The 21,616-nt window shown below is 40.6% G+C and overlaps 3 protein-coding genes across 4 annotated transcripts; 2 read left to right on the forward strand and 1 right to left on the reverse strand.

Annotated features, from left to right (window-relative positions):
* The first annotated feature begins 2,647 nt into the window (after window positions 1-2,647).
* agxta (alanine--glyoxylate and serine--pyruvate aminotransferase a) lies at window positions 2,648-6,571 on the forward strand. Its single transcript, XM_008407730.3, has 11 exons — window positions 2,648-2,849; window positions 3,122-3,314; window positions 4,080-4,144; window positions 4,237-4,337; window positions 4,415-4,485; window positions 4,604-4,688; window positions 4,766-4,864; window positions 4,945-5,014; window positions 5,970-6,065; window positions 6,140-6,268; window positions 6,356-6,571. The coding sequence occupies exons 1-11, from the start codon at window positions 2,691-2,693 to the stop codon at window positions 6,461-6,463; spliced, it is 1,176 nt and encodes a 391-aa protein (XP_008405952.1). The 5' UTR covers window positions 2,648-2,690; the 3' UTR covers window positions 6,464-6,571.
* Window positions 6,572-7,657: 1,086 nt separating this feature from the next.
* On the forward strand, window positions 7,658-10,075 carry dtymk (deoxythymidylate kinase (thymidylate kinase)). Its single transcript, XM_008407733.3, has 5 exons — window positions 7,658-7,902; window positions 7,996-8,104; window positions 9,040-9,130; window positions 9,216-9,413; window positions 9,491-10,075. The coding sequence occupies exons 1-5, from the start codon at window positions 7,773-7,775 to the stop codon at window positions 9,599-9,601; spliced, it is 639 nt and encodes a 212-aa protein (XP_008405955.1). The 5' UTR covers window positions 7,658-7,772; the 3' UTR covers window positions 9,602-10,075.
* Window positions 10,070-20,907, reverse strand: atg4b (autophagy related 4B, cysteine peptidase). 2 transcript variants are annotated; one of them, XM_008407732.3, is made up of 13 exons: window positions 20,750-20,907; window positions 16,587-16,688; window positions 16,419-16,490; window positions 16,245-16,343; window positions 15,627-15,728; window positions 15,473-15,545; window positions 14,361-14,440; window positions 13,837-14,024; window positions 12,840-12,918; window positions 12,520-12,665; window positions 12,328-12,384; window positions 10,915-11,008; window positions 10,070-10,819 (listed from the first exon to the last, which is right to left on the reverse strand). In XM_008407732.3, the coding sequence occupies exons 1-13, from the start codon at window positions 20,757-20,759 to the stop codon at window positions 10,746-10,748; spliced, it is 1,176 nt and encodes a 391-aa protein (XP_008405954.1). In that variant the 5' UTR covers window positions 20,760-20,907; the 3' UTR covers window positions 10,070-10,745. The 2 variants fall into 2 exon arrangements, 1 of the variants encoding a protein (XP_008405954.1); XR_533561.3 differs by lacking the exon at window positions 12,840-12,918.
* Between the last annotated feature and the right edge of the window lie 709 nt (window positions 20,908-21,616).

Consider the following 21,616-nt stretch of genomic DNA (forward strand, 5'->3'; position numbering starts at 1 on the left):
TTATCTTTTCTAAAGAGCACATAGTTAAAAGAATATATCATATGAACTAATAGCTTTTATCTAGAAATTAACTTTAAACAACTTAAGTGTTTTAGCTAAAGTTAAAGAGAATCGACAGTACAACAACCACTGGAATCTGATTTCAGTTCAGCAACGTGAAGCTTAGACTCAAATTTAATGAAGCACAGTTCAGTTTTCATGTTTGTGGCAAAAATGTACTGAGTACAGAGGATAGCCCAGGGCCATGTATAAGCTTTATCAAAATGAAACTTTTGACATCAACAGTAAGCAGAGTGTCTGCTTTTTTTGACATCATCAACTGCTTCTCTTCTCATTACACTTTTAGAAACTACATTACCTTTCAGAGCAAAATGTTCTGCTGAGAACATAAACAATAATATTCAATAAATTAGTTCCACTAAGGCTTGGTTGGCAGATTAAAATTACTTTTTGTACATAACAACCTTCAAGCATGTATCAAACATATTTTGCATTAAACCCACATTTCTGTATTACGTTTTTTTGCAGGTCTGATATAATATTGTAATTATAAATGCAGAAAATCTTCATAATTACCAGAAATAAGGGCTTGAAAAGATCAGCCTGTGTAGTTCATATATATATATGACGTGTTCACTTCCTGATGCAGATCCTGAAATAAACTTTTTAATCATTGTTACATGCCTGTCAGGCTGTTTGTTTCTCTTTCCCCTCCCCCCTCTTTTGTTTGTCTCTTCACAGGTAGTAAGGAAAGCTGGTGTCAATCTCCCCTGATTGATCCTTGTCAACCAAGGCCCAATCAGCATCCAGGGAGGCCTTATATAAGCATCCCAGCCGGAGATCTCTCTCGGGAACTGACTTTACCTGACACATGTCTTGTTGCTCTTGGTGTGGAGGTTTGTGGTGGGAGTTAGAGGGCGAGGTAAGTTTGGGGTACCCTGTACATGTCATCACGTAGGTGTTTTTCTGTTAGAAACATTAGGTAAGTAGGTGGGTGCCACCCATGTAAAGTTTTGGTGGAAACTTTTGTTAGATTAGGTAGGCATGGTTTTTGTTTTCTATTTCTTTTCTTTAGCATAGATGGTAGTTAGGCCCCGTTTTGTTTTATTATTTTCTTTGATTTGGCACCACCTAACCGTCCCTTTCTCCCCCACAGTTTGTACAAGCCTTCTGGGATTTTTATCAATAAATCCCTTTTTTTTAAAACATTCACCTGGACTCTGTCAAGTTTTTGTGGTTGTCGGGTTACTCCCCTCCTCCTCACAAAAGGGGGGGCCGTAACAATCATTTTCTAATATGACTGTAGAACAAATTCTTAAATATGAGTTAAAGCTTGATCTTTCAGAGCTTTGCAATACTAGTTGCAGGACATCACACAGGAACATTTTGTATGTAGGAATGAGACGTCATTGTCATATATTGTGAGGTTGAAACAGGAGTTTGGGAACCGCATGGTGATTTAACTATAAAAGTGCAAACTCACAGCAAGGCATAAAGGGACTCAGAAATAGAACCAGGTCAAAACCACCAAGGAGCAACGAAAACCAGGGAGCTTAAATACAGAGGTGTGATGAATGACAGGGCAACAAAATGTTAAACAGCTGAGGGAGAGTACTGAGCGGGAAGGAGACTAATAAACAGCATTTTACACTTTCCACACTTGATCATGTTTGCTCATCTTGGATAACATCCTGAAGTCGTATCATTGGATTATTATTGGATTTAAAGTGTACATGTTAACATTTTTATGTCTTTCAAGACTGAGTTGAATGGTAGTTCTTTGAAGTGTTTGTCAAGCCTGTTTTTCCAAGGTTTATGATCAGACAAAAATAGTTTACGTCCTTGTTCTAGAAAAATACTGAATTCAACAGTTTTGAGGGTGATAACTCCTCCAGCTGTTGACAGTTTTAAGAGCTTTTGTACCTTCTGAAAGCCGGTTGAAAAGAAGAGTGCATAAAGATAAACATTTTACTAAAGTTGTTTCAAAACGTGGTTGTTTACTTTTTCATTATGGTGAAACCTGTCTAGCTTGAAATAATACAAAGTGGTTGGGCTGCTAATATGGTGTAAATATAAAAATGACGACTACTTGGTCATTTATGCTCAGCCAGTTGCCGTGTGAATGACATGCTCCGCTAGCTTAGACAAGGAGAAGAAAATACAGCTAGTGCATTTCTCAACTCGATTAAATTCATGTTCTCGTTCACCCAGGCTGACAGGAAGCCCTGAAAAATCACCAACATTTCTAATAGGTTGGATTGGACTTTAGGAATAAAAAAACTCTTGTCTGATCAAAGCAAAGTTGAAATCTGGGTAACTAGAGTCACTTATGTAGTAGTTTTCAAACAATAATTTGGTTAAAATACTGAAGCAAAAACAGAAAAAGAAAAAACATTTAAAATGAAGAGCACATGAAATAAACAGTTAATTTTGAAAGCCTGTAAGCCTGGTAGCTAATTATTAACAAACAGCAGCATGTCTGGTGACGTCCTTAAAGGAAAGTTCGTGTTGTCAGAGCTGGGTACACACTCACAGTTGACAGAAGATGAAAAGGGTAAATACTGTGACAGACGTTTGACCCGAGGACTTCAATGGTCAGACGGAGGGGTGTGTCTGGCTGAGGGAATACTTCACCTCCGTCCCTTACGTCTCTTTCATCTTTTTTGCTCTGCTCGTCTTGCTGTGAAGTCATGTCGCCCGTCTCCGTGCCTCCACCACAATGCCTGAAGAAACAAATGGTTGTTCCTCACCGTTACATGTTTGGACCAGGACCTTCCAATGTTCCTCGACGCATTCTGGAAGCCGGAGCCAAGCCGGTCATTGGACACATGCACCCGGAGATATTTGAGGTAAGTCAGCAAGTTCAACCACCATCATGTTGTCCATGCAGGGGAAGACCAACACACAGCCATGGATTCCAGGATTGCATTCTATGTAGCTCCTTCTTTCAAGACTGACAGACAGATGGCTTTCCTGTTCCCGAATTTATGAACCACCCCAACTTTTGCCAACCCTCCTTTTTTTGACCTTGGATTGTAGGCAATGCGTTTCAGTTGGACCCTCAATGAACAAAGGCAAAAATATTTAAATTTTACCATCAGAAATGTAATTGTAATTGCAGATCATGAGCGACATCAAGAGTGGAATCCAATACCTGTTCCAAACACAGAACAGGACAACTTTTGCTGTGAGCGGCACTGGTCACACTGCAATGGAGTGTGCCATCTTCAACACGGTGGAGTCTGGGGAAAGCGTGCTGGTAGCGGTCAATGGTATATGGGGAGAGCGGGCAGCCGATATGGCGGAGAGGGTTGGTAAGTCACTCAAAAGCTCCCTGATAGAAATAAAGACATTTAATATTTGCATTGGCAGACATATTTCAAAATTTGGGGATAAAGCTTTGGAACATACTCTAAGTTTGCTTTCTAAAAAAAGATCTGGACCCTTGATTATTACTAAATTATAGCTCGCTGTAGGTGTGGACTGTTAGTTTTAAATGATTGAATCTGATTTTACCCAATAATTAATGTTTGATCGTGACATAGGTAATACGGCACATCAACTGTGAAGGAAGCTACACTATGAAGCTTACCAGGAATTGTGTGCGTTGTAAACAACCCCATGAGGATCAGGGCCACAACGTCTTTGCCAACAATGAAAAGTCTTAAACATTCCTTTTGCTCCGACTTTAATAACTCAGTATTTGTAGGTGTAGCCAACAAGGACTGAATGACTTTGTTCACTTCCTCCAGTGCTGTTGCCAAACTTCAACCGTAGGCAAACTACAATTAGAAAAAACGTGTAGAAATGCTAAATTGTTCACAACTCCTCCTTCTTTTTGCTGATTGGTCAGGATGCAATACCTCCTGAGAAATCCAGGTCAATGGGACAAATCCCAGCTGGAGCACTGAAGGGAGATGACAGTCAAGATGGATTGCGTGGGCATCACTTTGATTCACACTTCAATACTCCCACATTTTCTTTGTTTTGAGCAAAATGAACAAATGTTTGAACAGGTTGAAAACACATACATATATTTTGGAATGGGTCCAAAAACAGAATGTGTGTCCATCCAACAGGTGCAAGAGTAAAAACCATTGTGGCGCCTCCTGGTGGCTACTTGACCAATGCAGAGATTGAGAAGGTATTGCCACACATCACTGTAGTGATCAGACTAAATAAAGCAAACTCTCATGCTGCTACAACTAATGCAGTTATTGCGTGATTTCATCGCAGGCCTTATCAGAACACAGACCGGTTCTGTTCTTCCTCGCGCATGGAGAGTCTTCCACAGGAGTCCTGCATCCTTTAGATGGCATTGGCGACTTGTGCCATAAGTAAGATCTGCTATCACAGCATGTTCTCAATGTGGGACATCAGGTGATTTCAGATGTTTGCTGATTTGTTTCCCCAGGTATAACTGCCTTCTCCTAGTTGATTCTGTGGCGTCGATAGGAGGCACTCCTCTCTACATGGACCAGCAAGGTTTAGAGCTCATTATGGCTTCCATGTAGACCAAATGAACTCTTGAATTAATCTGTGTGGTGTGACATAATGATCTTTACAGCAAACGAAAGACTTTTCTGCTAATGATTGTATGCAGGTATCGACATTTTGTATACCGGCTCGCAAAAGGTTCTGAATGCCCCTCCTGGTACAGCACCCATTTCATTCAGTGAGAGTGCATGGTGAGAATATGTCTTGTGTACTGCATATGCAAACGTGCAATGGAAAAACGTATTGAAGGGAGGAAAATTGTTCACAGCCGCAAAGTATTCAGTCGCACAACAAAACCTGTGTCGTTCTTCTTGGATTTGAGTTGGCTTTCAAACTACTGGGGATGTGATGACAAGCCAGCAAGAATGTAAGACACCTACGAGTGAAGAAGACGCAAGAGAAAATGCCACTTTGCAAAGTTCTGTCCTCTTTCCGTCTTCTCAACAGATACCACCACACGGGGCCGGTCACCGCCTTTTACTCCCTGAGGGAGAGCCTGGCTGTGCTTGCTGATGAGGTGGGGCATGAGTTGGAGTCAGCTCAGTAATTATTCATGAATCTTCTGTTACACTTTTTAAAAAAGGTAAAATATTTTGCCAGGTTATTAGCACTTCGTCCTGATACAGTTAGGGGCAAAGTTCCATCTCACAGAGTCCCAGCAAGAATTTCACAGCACCTTGCCAAAGTACTAATGCTTTCTGAATTGATTTATTTACATATTGCCATGCAACAACCACATTATTCAGTGGATTTTTTTTTTGTGGCTGTTATGTCATAGACCAACAAAAAGCAAGGAACACTTGTGAAAGGTTAGGAAAAGGATGCAGGGCTTTCAATATTTGTACAAATGTGGTGTGCATTTGAGTCGATGCTTTGTAGAGACATCATCCAGGGCAACTGTGATGGAGTGGTTGTTTTGCAATCAGAAGATTGATTGCAGATTTTTCCTGCCATGACAGCGTGCTCCTGGGCAAGGCATTTAAACCCAGGTTGTCAGTATAACTATGAAAGTGCAACATAACTTCAGACCAATTACCACTCCTTTTACAGGTGCAAGTATTTTGCATTCTAGAAACTGAGTTTTATGCCAACTCTTTTTACATGCTAGTGATTGGAAACTGTCGACAGAGCAAGTTTTAAATCTTGCCACAGAATCACAGTAAGGTTTGGTCAAAGTTTGCTATTGACAGTAATGTACAGGACGCAGTGCTATTATTGTTGACAGTTTGTCATTCGTGCAGGTTATGTGGTCTTGACTTTGACTGGGTCATTGTAACACTTGACTGCTTAATGTCACCCTTTCCTTTGTAGCTTTTGCTCTTTAGTGTTACATTGAAGTTTGTGGTTGTACTACTTAAAAAACATTGAAAAATGCAAGGTTACTATGTTATTTGGTGTCCTGAGATGGGGTGACACGATGATCTTTTTTCACATGAATACTCAGCTGATTTTTATTGTCTTTTTCACACAAGGGTCTGGAGAAATCCTGGGAAAGACATCAGAAGGTGGCAGAGTATTTCCACACTGGCCTGGAGAGCATGGGTCTCAAACTTTTTGTCAAAGAAAAGGTGAGGCAGTGAAGCTTTCATGAAACACGCGGCCATCAACGGCTCTGGGTTAACTTGTGAACCGTTTGTCACAGCATGCAAGACTTCCCACAGTCACCACAATTGTTGCTCCTCATGGATACGACTGGAAAGAGATCACAGCCTACATCATGAAAACACACAGCTTAGAGATTTCTGGAGGATTGGGGCCATCAGTTAGTTTGGTATGAGAAACTGACACGTTCTGCCACTCGCAACCTGGTTGTGTTTGTGTGAATTAAGTGTGTTGGTGTTCTTCCCATTCCTCTCAGGTGTTCCGTGTGGGATTGATGGGATGCAACAGCAGTAAAGCGAATGTTGACATGGTGCTGGCAGCACTAAAAGATGCCCTGAAACACTGCCACCGGAGCAAAGTGTAAGATGATGGCAGCAAGTTTTACTGTAACTCGAAAAAATAAATGTGGGAAAGAAATATCGTTTCCTTTGGCTTCTGTACGTGTCGCAATAAACTGTCATTTATGCCAGAACTGTTTTGTTGGAAACATTGTAATTTCTACTCCCATTTCAAGTAAATTTATAAAAATCTGTTTGCGTTTTAAAAATGTATGAGTGAAGAAATTTCATTAATTTAAGTTAATCTGTACAGCAGATTTTAAAACTGCAGCAATGACCAAAATGCTGTTGAATGACTTAGGTTGACATCAAATAAGACTCGTCAAAACAAAATGAAACTTGTAGAATATGCTTTACTTCAGTTCTAGAAGTAAGACAGTTTGGATGGGGACCAAAGCAGAATTAGATTTCGGGGCCCTCTTGCAGTTTAAAACACCAGATGTCAGCCACCACAGCATCACCAACATCTTTTACATCGCCATCTTTGTTGCTTTGCACACAGCGTGTTTAACAGAACATGCTTAGTTAATAGTGAATCAACACTGAAATCCTTAAATTTACTGGATGACAGAATATGACTAGTTACTTTACAATATCTACAAGAATAAATAAGAGTACTTGATAAAGAATTGTAAACCACTGGATTAACATTTCCTTCTATAGGGGAGTAGTTCAACTGTTTTTCAGTTAATGATCGTGACATCACAACAAGCACAGGCAGCATAATATTCATAAATCCCAACAGTAGTATTTAACTGTGATACCAGTGAAACATTTGAGCTTTTCCTTTGTAAAATTCTTTAGGTTAAAGAATTTGCAAATTAATTAATTAATTTGAATAACTTGGAAAACATTGGAGATCGTTTAAAAGTAAACTGAGGTTCTTAGTGAATTTGAGTTCTAATTCAAAGTTTGGAAGGCTGTTTTTTTTGCTATTAAAAAGCATTCTTGGGCGCCCCCTACTGGACTTGGGGCCCTAAGGAGCGGGTTTATATGTTCTAACTCGAAATATAATTTTAAACGCATCCGTTTAGTTTAGCTCATAATGCAAAGCATTGTCATTCCCAGATCTTCAGTAATAACAAAGTCAACCACAGCCCTCAATGGCATTCTCCCCTCCATAAATGAAATTATCTTCGTACTTCTTACTGTTCCACCATCCCGCCACTCCGGATGGTGGAGTGGCGGGCTGAAAAACACCTCAGAAAAAATGACGTGTTTCCGGTCTGTTATTAAATGGCGGGTAAATTGTGAGAGAGCAGCCGTTATTGTCGCCACAAAGAAAAACAGGCTTATGAACTTCACCACGTCCCCGACAATCGGTCGACAGAGTTAATGGCGTCTAAAAGAGGCGCTCTCATTGTCCTGGAGGGGGTGGACAGAGCCGGGAAGACGACACAGTGCAAGAAGCTGGTTCAGGCGCTGCAGCAGAGCGGCCGTCCGGCGGAGATGATGAGGTTTCCGGGTGAGGAGTTTTAGTATCTCTCTACCTTCTCTCGTCAGGGGAGGTACCTCTCCTCGAGCTTTACATGGACTTAGTGCCATTGTGTTCCTGCAGACAGGAGCACAACCATCGGGCAGCTTATCAGCGCCTACCTGGAGAAGAAGAGTGACCTGGAGGACCACACGGTGCACCTACTGTTCTCTGCGAACCGCTGGGAGCTGGTGTAAGACTTTACTGCGGTGCTACACTCTTCAAATCTGCTGTTAACACTCTTGGGGATGGATAATAGTTGAAACTAACCCAAATAATAAACACCGTGAAGCAGTCGTTTAATAATAAGCCATTTCATTACTGTCAGCACAGATAACTTTATTATATCTGTCACGTGCCCTCAACACAGTCGGTCTATATAGACATTGTTAGCAGTACTTCTTACGAAGATAATTTCAAAATTTACTTTCCAGTAAATCTTAAAATTTATATATGGAAATTTCAGGATTTCCATAAGTAAATATTTAAATTACAAATTAATCTGTACAGTTTAGAGTTGCAGACACTACATTTAACACTAATTTTAGACACATTCTTACATGTGTCTTTTAAAAGAAACATGCTTGCATAATTCCACCACAGCTTACTACTGTTGCCATACTGAAACGTGTTTCAATGTGACCAGTCAACTTGGCCTTACAAGTTGTTGCTGGGGGTAGTCTCAGTTGCTCCTAATTTGACTTCAGACAGAGAATCATTTGATTCTTCTGACTGGGAAGTTGGTATTTCCTGGCAACCTACTGGCCTATTATCACACAGTCATTCATGGAGAATGCCAGCAAGCCTGCAGGAAATAAGTGATGCATTGTTTGTTTCATCAGGACTATATGGACCCTGGTGGAGAACACAACCTGATTTTATTCCCTATCCTTTAGTTCATTGCTGATATCATTGCTTCCCTCTCTTTCATTTCTTCTAGTCTCTGAAACTTGAGTCTGGAAAAATGTAGATTTTTGACATGAAACATGAGAATTGATCCTACACTTGCACTATTCTGTTAAAAAAAAAACTTTCACTATTAGTTTCTGTTGTGAACTGTTAAGCTTTAGCCTATAGAGGAAAATATTCCTCATATAACGGCTGTGATGAATCTTACGTTACACACAGGCCTGTAATGAAGAAGAAGCTGGAGCAGGGCATCACTCTGGTGGTGGACCGGTACGCCTTCTCCGGAGTCGCCTTCACCAGTGCCAAGCCGGTCAGTGCTCTCTGAAAACCCACATCCGTCTGCTGGTGTTTCCGTGTGTCTGAAGAGCAGTGGCTGGGGTCGTTGTCGTCTGCAGGGCTTCTGTCTGGACTGGTGCAAGAGACCCGACGTGGGCCTGCCCAAGCCCGACCTGGTCATGTTCCTGCAGCTGAACCCGGCTGAGGCCGCACTTCGAGGTCAGTTCGGCAACGAACGATACGAAACGAGCGCTTTCCAGAAATCGGTGCAGGAGAAGTTTGAGCAGCTCATGAAGGATCCGTCGGTCAACTGGAAGGTATGGAGATCATTCACTATTGTTGAATGTGGAGATATAACAAAGGAAAAATAATTTGCATGCTTTTTCTTTTTTAGGTCATTGATGCCTCCCAGAACGTTGAAGGAGTTCACGCCGACATCAGAACACACAGCCTCAACGCCATCAATGAAACCCAGAACATGCCTCTAGGGGAGCTGTGGAAGTGAGCCTAAGCAGGCCACGAAGAAACCATGGCAACAGAATGATACGGCGGCATACAAGGACCATTGTAGAGAAAGTTTCTAAAACAATAAGTAAATAAATACATTTTTCATTTATCTCAGAAACTTTCTAGAAATTTCTAAAGTGGAAAATATTTCCACTTTAGAAACTCCAAAAATTTCCAAAACAGGAAAATGTTTGACTATTTCCAATTGTGTTCTAGAAATGAGATTTTGTTTTCCTGCAATTTTCTTTACTTTCTGAACTCAGAAATTTATTTTTAAGTTTCTGAGAAGTTTTTTTTGCCATATATTTACTTTTTTCATATATATAATATATTCATATATATATATATATACACACACACACACCGGCCCTAATATGCTGTCTTATAACTTTGCACACTGCACACTTTCCCCTCTTAGCAACATGAGAGATGTAATATACCTTTTTTTTAATAAACCAATAAGAGATAAACAGTTGTGATTTATTTTTAGTCCTCTTATACATCTCTTGCTCCATCACTTGCCTGCATGTTGTTTTGATTAAATAAATAATTTTCAAACAAACTAGCGTATGCTCTAGACTTGGCAAGGATACGTTTGCGTCAGCTGCTAACACAAGTCGCCTCTCTGGATTTGGTTTCATTACAAGCTTGTTACAGACTTCAGATATTATTGGACAAACTGCGGAAGCTGTAGGCGTCATGAGCCACTGTGGGTCTTCTCCACATAAAACCGTGATGGCGGCTTTTTTTTTTTTTTTTCCTTCCGTTCGGTTTTCTTTTTTTTTTTACCTCGGGACTCGGGGAAAGGCACCAGATTCACTTCAGCATAAACATCGAAAGTGTTAAGACTCAAATGGAAACACACGCATGTGAGAGATGTGCATACAGAATTGATCCTGAGCTCCTGCTACAGCTGCCGCCGGGCCGTCTGGATGTCCGGAGGCTGATGAGAAGGAACGCTGCGTCGACACCCACGGACTGCGCCGCTGGAGCTGGACCGGCTCAACAGGTCTCTTAATAAATGTTTGTCTCCCTCCCCCCATGTCCGCCTGCCCTCGGGGATTTCTCTTCTGGATCCAGAGAAGAGGCCGGAATCTTCCGCCTACTGTCCATTACAGTAAAATAATTGTTCGTTACGTTCCTTACAGGGACAAGATTTCAAACTCCTCGTCCTCCGAATCGAAGAACCGCTCCAGCCTGTCCGAGTCCGAGAAATCTGCCAAACGAATTTCAGAAAAGCATTAAATACTTGATTTACAGTATTTAAAAATGTATATATATACATAAAGGAATAGAATGCAGTTGATTTACCAGGAGTAAGGTTAAGGGTGTCAACGCTGACCATGTGGACGGGCTGGCTGTCTACTAACTCAAACATGGGCAGGCCTCCTTTCTTGCAGGACAACTGGAAGCAATGTCACACAGATGCATCTCAATAAATGACAAAAATCTAAAACGTTTATGTTTTGTTAAGGTTTATGAGTAACAATCTTGAACATTTTAGTATTACACCTGAATGATAAAAAAAGGATTTTAAAACCAGAAACATTTGCCTACTGGAAAGCATGTCCATATCTTTGAAGGTCCTAAAAAGCACAACGCAAGTTTAACTAACAATTCTGAAAACTGGGACCTGCCACTTTTGTCCTCGCTGCTACAAAATAAAATTAGGGCCGTAACATACTGTTTTAAACATCTATCACATAAAATGTTTTATTGTGAAAGCTAAAAAAACCCACATTTTTTGTTAAATTTTGGTATATTGGTTATATTTTATAACATAACCAATACTCGATTACAAAAGAAAAAACAAATGAAATGAGGTTTCTATAAGTATGGAAAATGAAGAATGATGGACAGCCCAGTGTGAAGTTAAATACTTTTTAAAAACCTGTTGAGATTTTACATAACTTACAAAGAAAGGCTCCTAAAAATGACAATTTCTTGTTGCATTCATAATTCATAATGTTTGGACCTTTGTAAGAGCCATGGCATGATGAAGTTGGGGTTTTTATTTGCTATAAGCCAAAGTTATTAGCATTAGCATAAATAAACACTTAACAGATCATTGTCTAATAAATGTAACTTTTCATTTTTTTATTTAATTAAGACTCTAGTTGACTCTGCACTCATTCATAGATCAACAAGATTTATTTTAGAAGTAGGTCATATTTAAATTACAAAGAAAAGAGAAAAGTGATCAAATTAGGTTTCCACCCATTCATTTTCTTTATACCCTTGTCCCATGCAAACATGCAAACTCCATGCAGAAAGACCGGGGCCGGGAATCGAACCCAGAGCCTTCTTGCTGCAAGGCAACAGCTCTACCAACTGCGCCACCGTGCAGCCCTCAAATTAGGTTTATTAGAGTAAATATATTAAATTTGACAAACTTAATTTAGTTACTAACTTTTTTTAAAAGTTGGAGCTCCATACTGTTTTTCAGTGCATTTCTATGACATTTACGTATATATTTTATTTATATATATATATATATATATATATATATATATATATATATATATATATATATTTTTTTTTTTTTTTTTTTTGGTAAATTTCATATGGTTTATGGTTATATTTGTAGTTGTAATATTTAACACTTTGAGTAGAGTAGCTTTTCAGCAAGTAAGTAATTTCAATAAAGGTCATTTTTTTCTACAGTAAGTTTGAGAAAATAAACCCCAAAATCTTGCTTTATAAAAACAGAGGAATGAGACGTACCCTGCGTATGCGCATACACCAGTCGTCAAAATCATCCTCCGTTTTGCAGAAGAAACCCTAAAAAAAAATAGGAAAAATTGTGAGTTCCACTCCACATGGAGAGTCTCCTCATGGCTGAAGATGCTAACACTCCCCCTGCGGTTGTTAGCATCATCATGGCTCAAGATGCTAACGCTCCTCCTGCGGTCTTACCGCTGCGATGGATGGGTCCAGCTCACAGATGTGCATGCGGCAGGGCGGGTGCTGACAGTGGTACGTGTCATCGGGGACCTGGCCGTCTTCGCACGGCTCCACGGCAGGCTGCGTGGTGTGTGGGTCCAAATAGATGAGCTCCTCCCCTGGAGACAAAGGGACAAGTTCACAACCAAAATGGCCTCTTAAGAAACAGTTTGGAAAAGAAGAAAAAAATCAAACAAAAAAAGAAAAGAAATGTGATGAGTACGATCTGCTTTTTATTATTGTGATTATTACAGCTGAGAGAGTTTATTGTACAAACATGAGATCAGACATACCGACATAACCAATGAAGTAATGGGCACTGTTGGGTTTCCCCCCAATAACACCCAGCGACTGAGGCAGCATGAAGCATTGCTGTGAAGAAGACAACAGGGTTGGTCTCACCCCGACTATAAATGAATTTACCTCAGTGTTAAATTTTGCATTGCAGTTTTTAAGGAGACTGGAATTCAAAAACCTGAAAGAGTTTCACTCATTTACTAGCTACTAAAATATATTTCAGCTATGTGAATACTTTTTAGGGCAGAAACCTTTCAGTCTGGCAGTTTATTATAAAGCTGTTTGTGTTTGAAACTATAAGCTAAATTTTGTGGAAGATAAGGCATTCTTAAAGCTGCACTATATATTTTATTTAAAATGTGTTTTTTTTTTACATATTTGTTAAAACTGTCATGTTGTGACAGTATGTTATGAGACAGATAATCTGTTTAAAGATTGATCTCTACCTCCTCCCTGAGCTGCTACTGGCATCTGAAGAAGTGCATCCGAAAAAGAACAATCAGAATGAGTAGGAGGGTCTTAGTGCTGCCAATCAACCTCATGTACTTTCTGTTCAATGTGCAAATGGGGAAACAACTCACCGTTTATCTACCGTCATCTGTGACCACACTAAAGAGCCTTAGCATTCATGATATGCTCTGCTGTCAGGGGGATAAGCAGGCGCATGCGAGAGTGATTGACAACACTAAGACCCACTCCGTAGCTCTGATTGGTTTTTTTCTAGTTGGCATTGGGAGAAGGTGAAGGAGCGTGATCTTTTCAGTTTATCTCTTATACAATACCACTACAAAATGGAGACAGTTTCTACAAATATGTAAAAAGAGTTGCATAATGCAGCTTTAATTAAAATAAACAATAAATCTGAAAACAAAAGTAAGTAAAAAATTAAATACAAATTTCAGAGCTTATTTCAAAAATCACCTGCATTTTATTTTTCCTGCAACACCTGTAATATAACGGGGAGTACAACTCCTGGCTGTGGGAGTTTCTAACCTTGAGCGTTTCGATGTAGGCCTCATTGATGTCACTCAGGCCCAGCCTGAGAGGGATGAGCAGGACCAGCGGCCTCCACAGGGCCGTCTCCTCCTCAGCCAGGGCGCACGCTCCCTCCAGGCAGCCGTTCACCTCCCCCTCTCCTGCCGCTTCACCTGCTAGGTCCAGCCACGGCATGCAAAGACGCTCTGCAGGGAAGATGACAGGAAAAACACAGAATTTCTCAAATTACGTGCTCACTCTACTGCATTCCCAACTCAGAATTAGGCTTTACGCAGAAAAGAAAAGAAAAAATAAATAAATTGCTGAGTATGACATGAGCGACAAAGTGAGATTTGGTGCCAATACATCATTTTCATTGCATTTAAAAGTTTTAATCTCCATTAAATACATCCCAAACTAGCTGCCGTTCTGTGTAAACAATCTAAGCAAAGTCCACCGTATTTAAACTGGAGTGCTATTTAAAGAGCCTCCGCTGATGAAACACTGAGCTGCAACACACACGCACACACAGCTGCACTCACTGATCTCCTCGATGATCACAGTGTTGTCCATCGCCACGTGTACAACTAATCTGCTCCACGTATCAAACACAGCCAGCTTCCTGAAAGAAAAAACCCACAAATTATAGTTTCTATACACAAGTGTTTCCAAACGGAACAGAAACTTTGAGCTCCTTTTAACAATGCTGTTATGTCATTCTGTGGCTTTTTGTGCTTTCTTCTTGGGAATAAAATAGACAGACATATGACATCCTGGAAGAATGAAGTGAAAACTGCATATTCTTATGGTACTCTTTGTGCGACTGACTAAGAGATGGTGTCACATTCTTACCTAAATTGAAGAGATTATAGTTCCTTTATCTCCTTTTAAGATTTGTTACTTCATATGGGTTGGCAAGAGAACCCATACAAAGTAGCGAAGTCGAACATTGTCCAGGCAACCAGAAATAAAATTACATCTACCCATGACGGAAATACAAAAAACAAGCTAGCTAGCTAGCTAGCTAGCAGGGGTATATTAGCGGCTAGTTAGTCACTACTACAAAACAAATTTTACTGGCTGATAAACGGTTCCAGAAATTACTGTCAGAAACAATAATCTTGTCTTGAAATTATTTTAAAGTAATAATATTGGCATATTAATGCAAGTTCACCCTTTCAACAACTAAAAAGTCAATTTTTACAGAACTCTGCACACTTGAACTGGAAGACATTTAAAATATCTTTAGTAAAATACAACAATCAAAAAGAAATAAAAAAAGAAATAAAAACCACACAAAACAGATTATAAAGTCTTTGTAAACAAAATTGCACCTCAAAAAGTATTAACCATCAGAATGGGAATTATGGGGTTCATTTTCATGCGATTCCTTATTGCGACAGGCTTACATAGAACACAGTGAAGATATCTGTGCATGATTCAAACTTTTGCTTTAGAAAAGCCACACGAGAAAAAAAAAAGACAAAATATATTAGATTAAAAAGACAAAATTTAAGACCTGTGATTGACATATGGAAGGTTAACTAATATTTTGTTTTTATAATGAATTTAAGACACTTTAAGGACTTAATTTCAGAGATATAAATCTAAAACCTTTTAAGGACCCCTGATAAAGACAGGTACCAGTACTCACTTCAGAACCTGGGCCACCGTGTTAGGTCCATACCACTGTCCAATGGGCTTCCCCTCTCCAACGCCCATCTGGGCTGCAGCATTCAGGAACAAGGAAAACGATTTGATGAGCGCATTCCCGATCTGGTCGGAGGCGTCCGACGATCGCTACTCACCGATTTGATGGATGGAATAATAGCTGTCTTTTTTGTCGATGAAGGCGTTGAGAATACTGATGTACTCTTCTCTTTGTTTCTGCTCTCTGGCCCATCTCCAGTCTGAAAACAAAAACACCACTTATCATGTCTGCCCCCCCAGCAAGCTCTGCTTGGTACAGTCTTATCAGTTTTATTATTTATTTTACGTTATATTTGAACTTAGTGAATCATCTGAAAGACGGTTCATTGCAGTTTATTTTTTAGACATTTGATTAAGAGTCAACCGGATGTTTTTGTTGTTCAGTTTAATATTTTACATTGGCTTTTATGCTCATAATTGCACAGACTGAACAAATTAAAGTTGTTTTTACATGTTTGACCAAGCTTGTGAAGCTATTGGTGCATTTAAAAGTGCTGTACTGGTGCAGAGTTATCAAATGAATTTGTAACTTAGCACATTTTATGTTTTCCAAAAAAAAAGAAAAAACATTTAAAGTCAAGTCAGCACTATTCTTCTGTGATTTATCGGTTTTGGCTGATACTGAACATCAGATATCGGTATTGGATATGGATCGGTGCATCCCTACGCAACAATAAACTCTGCTTCCTACTTGCTGCGTGACAATTGTGCCTCACCTCTGCCCAAGTGTCTGCACATCAAGGCCTCTCCGAGAATCATCTGGCCGCACCGTAACATGCATCCCCATCCCGTGTCCGACGTTGGTCCGGTGCCTCCTGGAACACAATCGGCCTCTAGTGGTCAGTAGAAGCATAACAGAGGAGATGGAGTTCAACAGGCAGCCAACTCACCGATGGGCGGGAAGTTTTTTCTGTACGTGAACCACAGCCGCGACGTGACGTCGGACAGAATCTCGTCTTTCTCTACATTTGAAAAAAAAAAATAAAAATACATACTTGCTGGTCTGATTTTAGTGACAGAAAAATGATAGGGAGAGCAGACCGAGGACAAGGTTCTACCTGTAAGCGCATTGTATTCTTTCCCCAAGATCCACACGGGCTCTGAGGTCTCAGGAAAATCTTCAAACTCTCCAAAGCGAAGTGTGTCGTATGTCAATGTAGCTACAAACAAACAAGCAAACAAGAAGAAGACGGTTATAATGAAACTGTTAATGCGCTGTGCATTAGGCTGCTGGACGATATGAGGCAGGAAGTTAAATGGTGTGTCCATTAGCTTGCCTGATCAGAACCCCGGTAACTTCCAGGATGTTTATTTTTACACAGTAAGCTTTAAGTTAAAAAAAAAACATCTACATCATTGAATTAATACGGCTTACATTAAATATGCAGCAACAAACCAGAATGTAGTCCACTTTCAGACTCTCACAATTAATTTCAAACTGAAAATATGTCAGAGTTTAAGTCAAACACGATTCTGTTTATTGATTTAGCTCCACTTCGCTGATTCAACTGAGAGAGCAAATTCATCACTAAGGCTTCATAATTCATGTTTCCATTAATAATAACGACAACAAATATGGATAGTACATTTAAAATTAGCTTGAAGATCAAAAGCAATCAACAACAGATAAAAATAACATACAAGTTGAAGCATATCTGACTTAGTGGACATGTCTATCTTTATCTGTGTTTGCAGACTTATCACAACCTGGAGCGGGCCAAAAGGTCAAAGTTGACTTTGAGTTGGTAGGTATTAAAGTTACCAACTGGAGGTTTCTTTAAAGTCAAACTGGGTTTGGTTTTCGTCATCCATTAAACATGTAAAATTTCTTTTTTTTTCTCTTCATTTTGGTGTCTTGTAAGTTATTATTTAAACAACATCAATCCTGACCTCTCAAATGCCACAGGAGTCCATCAACACATGACTCCTGTGACATCAAATAAGGCAAATGATCTGATGGGTTTTAATGTTCCTGTGTATTTTTTTTTTTCACTTTTATTTGAATATTTTAATCCAATTCTTCCTTCGATTTTAGAGATACACCAATCCAATATTAATATCTGTATCACTGCTGATACTGAAAGAAATTACAGATCGGCTATCACTGACAATCTATGAGGGCAATCTACTCAGTCTCACTCTATGTTTCATGCTCTGACTGACGTCATGCTATAGTATTTATTTTACATTATATTTAGAATTCCTCATTACATTTTCTGAACCATTTGAAAAAAGGTTTTGTTGCGGTTTATTTTTACACATTTGACCAAGGTAGTCAAACTATTGTTCTTGTTATTTTCAGTTTCATTGGTTGTTCTACTCATCGCACCGACTGAACAAATTAAAGTTGTTTTTACATGTTTGACCAAACCTGTGAAGCTATTGGTGTAATGTACTGGATAAGAGTTATCAAGCACATTTATCAATCAGTACATTTATGTCTGTGTTTAAATTTTTTTTTTTTTTTATCATTTCAGCTGCTTTTCTGTATCAGAACGGTATCAGGCTAATACTAATCATCAGATATCCGTATCGGAAGTGGACAGAAATGGATTGGTGCACTCCTAGTTCCATCCATTTTCTGCCAGTTATCCGGGGTCGGGTCGCGGGGGCAGCAGCTTCAGAAGGGAGGCCCAGACTTCCCTCTCCCCAGCCACTTCCAGCTACTCCAGGGGAACCCCAAGGCGTTCCCAGGCCAACCGAGAGACATAGTCCCTCCAGCGTGTCCTGGGTCTTCCCCGAGGCCTCCTCCCGGTGGGACGTGCCCGGTACACCTCACCAGGGAGGCGTCCAGGAGGCATCCTGACCAGATGCCCGAGCCACCTCAACTGGCTCCTCTCGACGTGGAGGAGCAGCGGCTCTACTTTGAGTCCCTCCCGGATGAGCGATCTTCTCACCGTATCTCTAAGGGAGAGCCCAGCCACCCTGCGGAGGAAACCCATTTCGGCCGCTTGTATCCGGGATCTCGTTCTTTCGATCATGAGCCAAAGCTCATGACCATAGATGAGGGTGGGAATGTAGATCGACCGGTAAATCCGAGAGCTTTGCTTTTTGACTCAGCTCTCTCTTCACCATGACGGACCGGTACAGCGTCCGCTTCAAGGCAGACGCTGCCCCAATCCGCCCGTCGATCTCCCACTCCCTTCTTCCCTCATTTGTGAACAAGATCCCCAGACACTTAAACTCCTCCACTTGAGGCAGGATGACCCCCCCTGACCCGGAGAAGGCACTCTACCCTTTTCCGGCTCAAGACCATGGCCTCAGATTTGGAGGCACTGAGCCTCAGCCCGGCTGCTTCACACTCGGCTGCGAACCGCTCCAGCGAGAGCTGCAGATCACGATCTGATGACGCCAACAGGACCACATCATCCGCAAAAAGCAGAGATGCGATCCTAAAGCCACCAAAACGGATACTCTCAACACTTCGGCTGCGTCTAGAAATTCTGTCCATAAAAGTAATGAACAGAATCGGTGACAAAGGGCAGCCTTGGCGGAGTCCAACTCTCACTGGAAACGAGCCCAACTTACTGCCGGCAATGCGGACCAGACTCTGACACCGGTCATACAGGGACCTGACAGCCCGTATCAAAGGGCCCGGTACCCCATACTCCCGGAGAACCCCCCACAGGGCCCCCCGAGGGACATGATTGAACGCCTTCTCCAAGTCCACCAAACACATGTAGACTGGTTGGACGAACTCCCATGCACCTTCCAGGACCCTGCTGAGGGTCCAGTGTTCCACGACCAGGACAAAAACCACACTGCTCTTCCTGAATCCGAGATTCAACTATCCGGCGGACCCTCCTCTCCAGGACCCCTGAATAGACCTTACCAGGGAGGCTTAAGAGTGTGACCCCCCCGTAATTGGAGCACACCCCCTGGTCCCCCTTTTTGAACAGGGGGACCACCACCCCAGTCTGCCAATCCAGGGGCTCCTAGTTAATTTAGAAGATAAAAATCTAAGTTGTGTGATGGATTTTGAAGAAATTTAACGAATATTTCCCAGATACCGTTAGGAAAGTGATCTCCATGCCGACAGTCTCGTTATAAGTCAGCAAAGTCATGTCCACCATGCAGTACTACCTACACCAGGGTATTATACTATATTATATATTGTGAATCAGGTCATTTCAAGCAGAATCAGGCTCTTGAATACAGAAACCAACTGAATGAAACAGGAAATCAAATAGATTTATGCCTAATAAAGTTCAGAAGATGATCATTATTATTGCCACAACTGCTTCACCTTTATCCATCCCCCGATGACCTCTAAGATGGGGCAAACTCTGACTTAAACATGTAAGGAGTGATTCAAAGGCAACCTTAATGCTTTAAAATCTATCTTATAAACTATCTGCCACAAAGCTTACTGTTGCCTTTCGTGATGTCATCAACGTGAAAACAAAGCTGAATTGGCTGGATTCTTCAGCAGGATGGGGGAAAAAAATCTATGTATTTCATGAAACCACAGAGGAAACCCATAACTCATCCGCATTTTTTAATGTCAGTGTACATTAATGAGTACAAACCAGCCATCACTGAACAGCATCTTTAAAGATGAGCCTAAATTTGGTAGCATAGTCCGTTAGAAATAAATCGTAGCTGTTGACTTGGAACTGAACTCCCATAAAGTTTTGAAGGCTTTTGTTGGTGAAGGCGGCAATATGGAGGAAAAGCAACTCTATTGGTGGGAGATTCGAGGCTATTAGCAGTCACAAGTGGAGGAAATGAAACTAGGAGTCAGACTAGCCTTTAGCATTTTTCCTGCTAATTGTAACAAAATACCTGCTGAGATGTTGGCGCATCAACTGAGATGCTCGCCTTGGGCGTAACACGGTGTCTACGTAAGCGGCCAAACAAAAGAAAGTAGAGCAACTTATTAAGAAGGAAACTTTACTGCAACACATGACATTGCTACAGCTGACAACAAGGCGTCGTGACTTGAGTTTATAAAGCGACGCAGCAAGCTGTCAACGCGAAGATTTACAGCTAATTTACCAGTGATAGTAGGCTAACGTGAGTTAGCTTTAGTCATCACTTTAGCTGGCTAACGTCACCGAGGCTACAAAGCATTACAGCTCGGCTATCTTTCCCAGTAATGACATGGCAAAAAGAGAAATATATCCATGTATGTGATGATAATATCGAGAGTACTTCTACTGCTAATACGGGCTGTTAGTGAAAGAAAAATAACACTAATTTTCTATAAAATATTGCCTACCTGCATCCATCCCGACAGTCTTCACCCTATCTTGTTTGTTGTTCTCTGCACTCAGACCTGCTGGACCAATGAGAGGATAGTACCACTGCGGAATTCCAAAAGAGGCGGGACACTTCCCTGAGCATCCAATAAAAACCGTCAAGGGCAAATCAGCGTTCTCTGCAGAACACAAAGGGGCGTTTAGGGTAAAAAAAAAAGTGGGCGAACGCCCTCTAACGGCTTGTATGTGTAAGTTCAGTCACGGACGCAAGTATGAAGTAACGCAGGAGTTACTCATCTGTCATCTGAATGTTGTTGTAACTGTAGCCCACTTTGTGGGAGTCAAGCTACTAAGATATGAAGACTTTTTCGTAAACAAAAAAAGTTATTTTATTGGTTGTTTTCTATAACAATGATTTACATGATTAGAAAAGAATATTTAAATGGAATTTTGAGTTGTAGGGAATTAGGACTAGATGTCTGTTGGCCTAAAACCCAATGAATCATGATTAAATTGTGAAAACATTTGTTTTTGGAACAACAAACGCCTCATAATGTTTTTTTTTACTATATAGCTTTAAAGCACTCACACTCATCCTTAAGAGAAATTTAGAGACAAATTGACATAAGGTTCATATTTTTGGTCTGTGGGAGGAAACCCATGCATGTGCAGGGAGCAGAACCTGCAAACTCAATGCAGAAAATCTCCAAGGTGAGATTCGTAAGGAAGGGCCTTAAGGGAATAACAACCAAGGTAAGGTGGTGTTTGCATCTTTATAATAGAGCAAAGTGATCAGAGGAAAATAGCTGTGTGGAGTAAACATTATAAAATAAGTATTAATACAATATTGCAATTATCTTTGCATAGTGAAGAGTAAGAAAAATGTA

This window comes from Poecilia reticulata, chromosome 4, assembly GCF_904066995.2.
Source record: "Poecilia reticulata chromosome 4, P_reticulata-male-v2, whole genome shotgun sequence".
Taxonomy (NCBI): Eukaryota; Metazoa; Chordata; class Actinopteri; order Cyprinodontiformes; family Poeciliidae; genus Poecilia; species Poecilia reticulata.

What these genes read in the sequence shown, in the direction of transcription:
- atg4b (XM_008407732.3), bottom strand. An exon ending in TGTGATCATCGAGGAGATCA is followed by an intron (nt 14,025 to 14,360) that starts GTGAGTGCAGCT and finishes TCTTCCCTGCAG; the next exon opens with AGCGTCTTTGCATGCCGTGG. An exon ending in TGGACCCATCCATCGCAGCG is followed by an intron (nt 12,385 to 12,519) that starts GTAAGACCGCAG and finishes ATTTTTTTTTAG; the next exon opens with GGTTTCTTCTGCAAAACGGA.
- agxta (XM_008407730.3), top strand. Translation starts at nt 2,691, where the DNA reads ATGTCGCCCGTCTCCGTGCCTCCACCACAATGCCTGAAGAAACAAATG. An exon ending in AACTTTTTGTCAAAGAAAAG is followed by an intron (nt 6,066 to 6,139) that starts GTGAGGCAGTGA and finishes CGTTTGTCACAG; the next exon opens with CATGCAAGACTTCCCACAGT. An exon ending in TGGGGCCATCAGTTAGTTTG is followed by an intron (nt 6,269 to 6,355) that starts GTATGAGAAACT and finishes CATTCCTCTCAG; the next exon opens with GTGTTCCGTGTGGGATTGAT.
- dtymk (XM_008407733.3), top strand. Translation starts at nt 7,773, where the DNA reads ATGGCGTCTAAAAGAGGCGCTCTCATTGTCCTGGAGGGGGTGGACAGA. An exon ending in GGAGATGATGAGGTTTCCGG is followed by an intron (nt 7,903 to 7,995) that starts GTGAGGAGTTTT and finishes GTGTTCCTGCAG; the next exon opens with ACAGGAGCACAACCATCGGG. An exon ending in CCTTCACCAGTGCCAAGCCG is followed by an intron (nt 9,131 to 9,215) that starts GTCAGTGCTCTC and finishes TGTCGTCTGCAG; the next exon opens with GGCTTCTGTCTGGACTGGTG.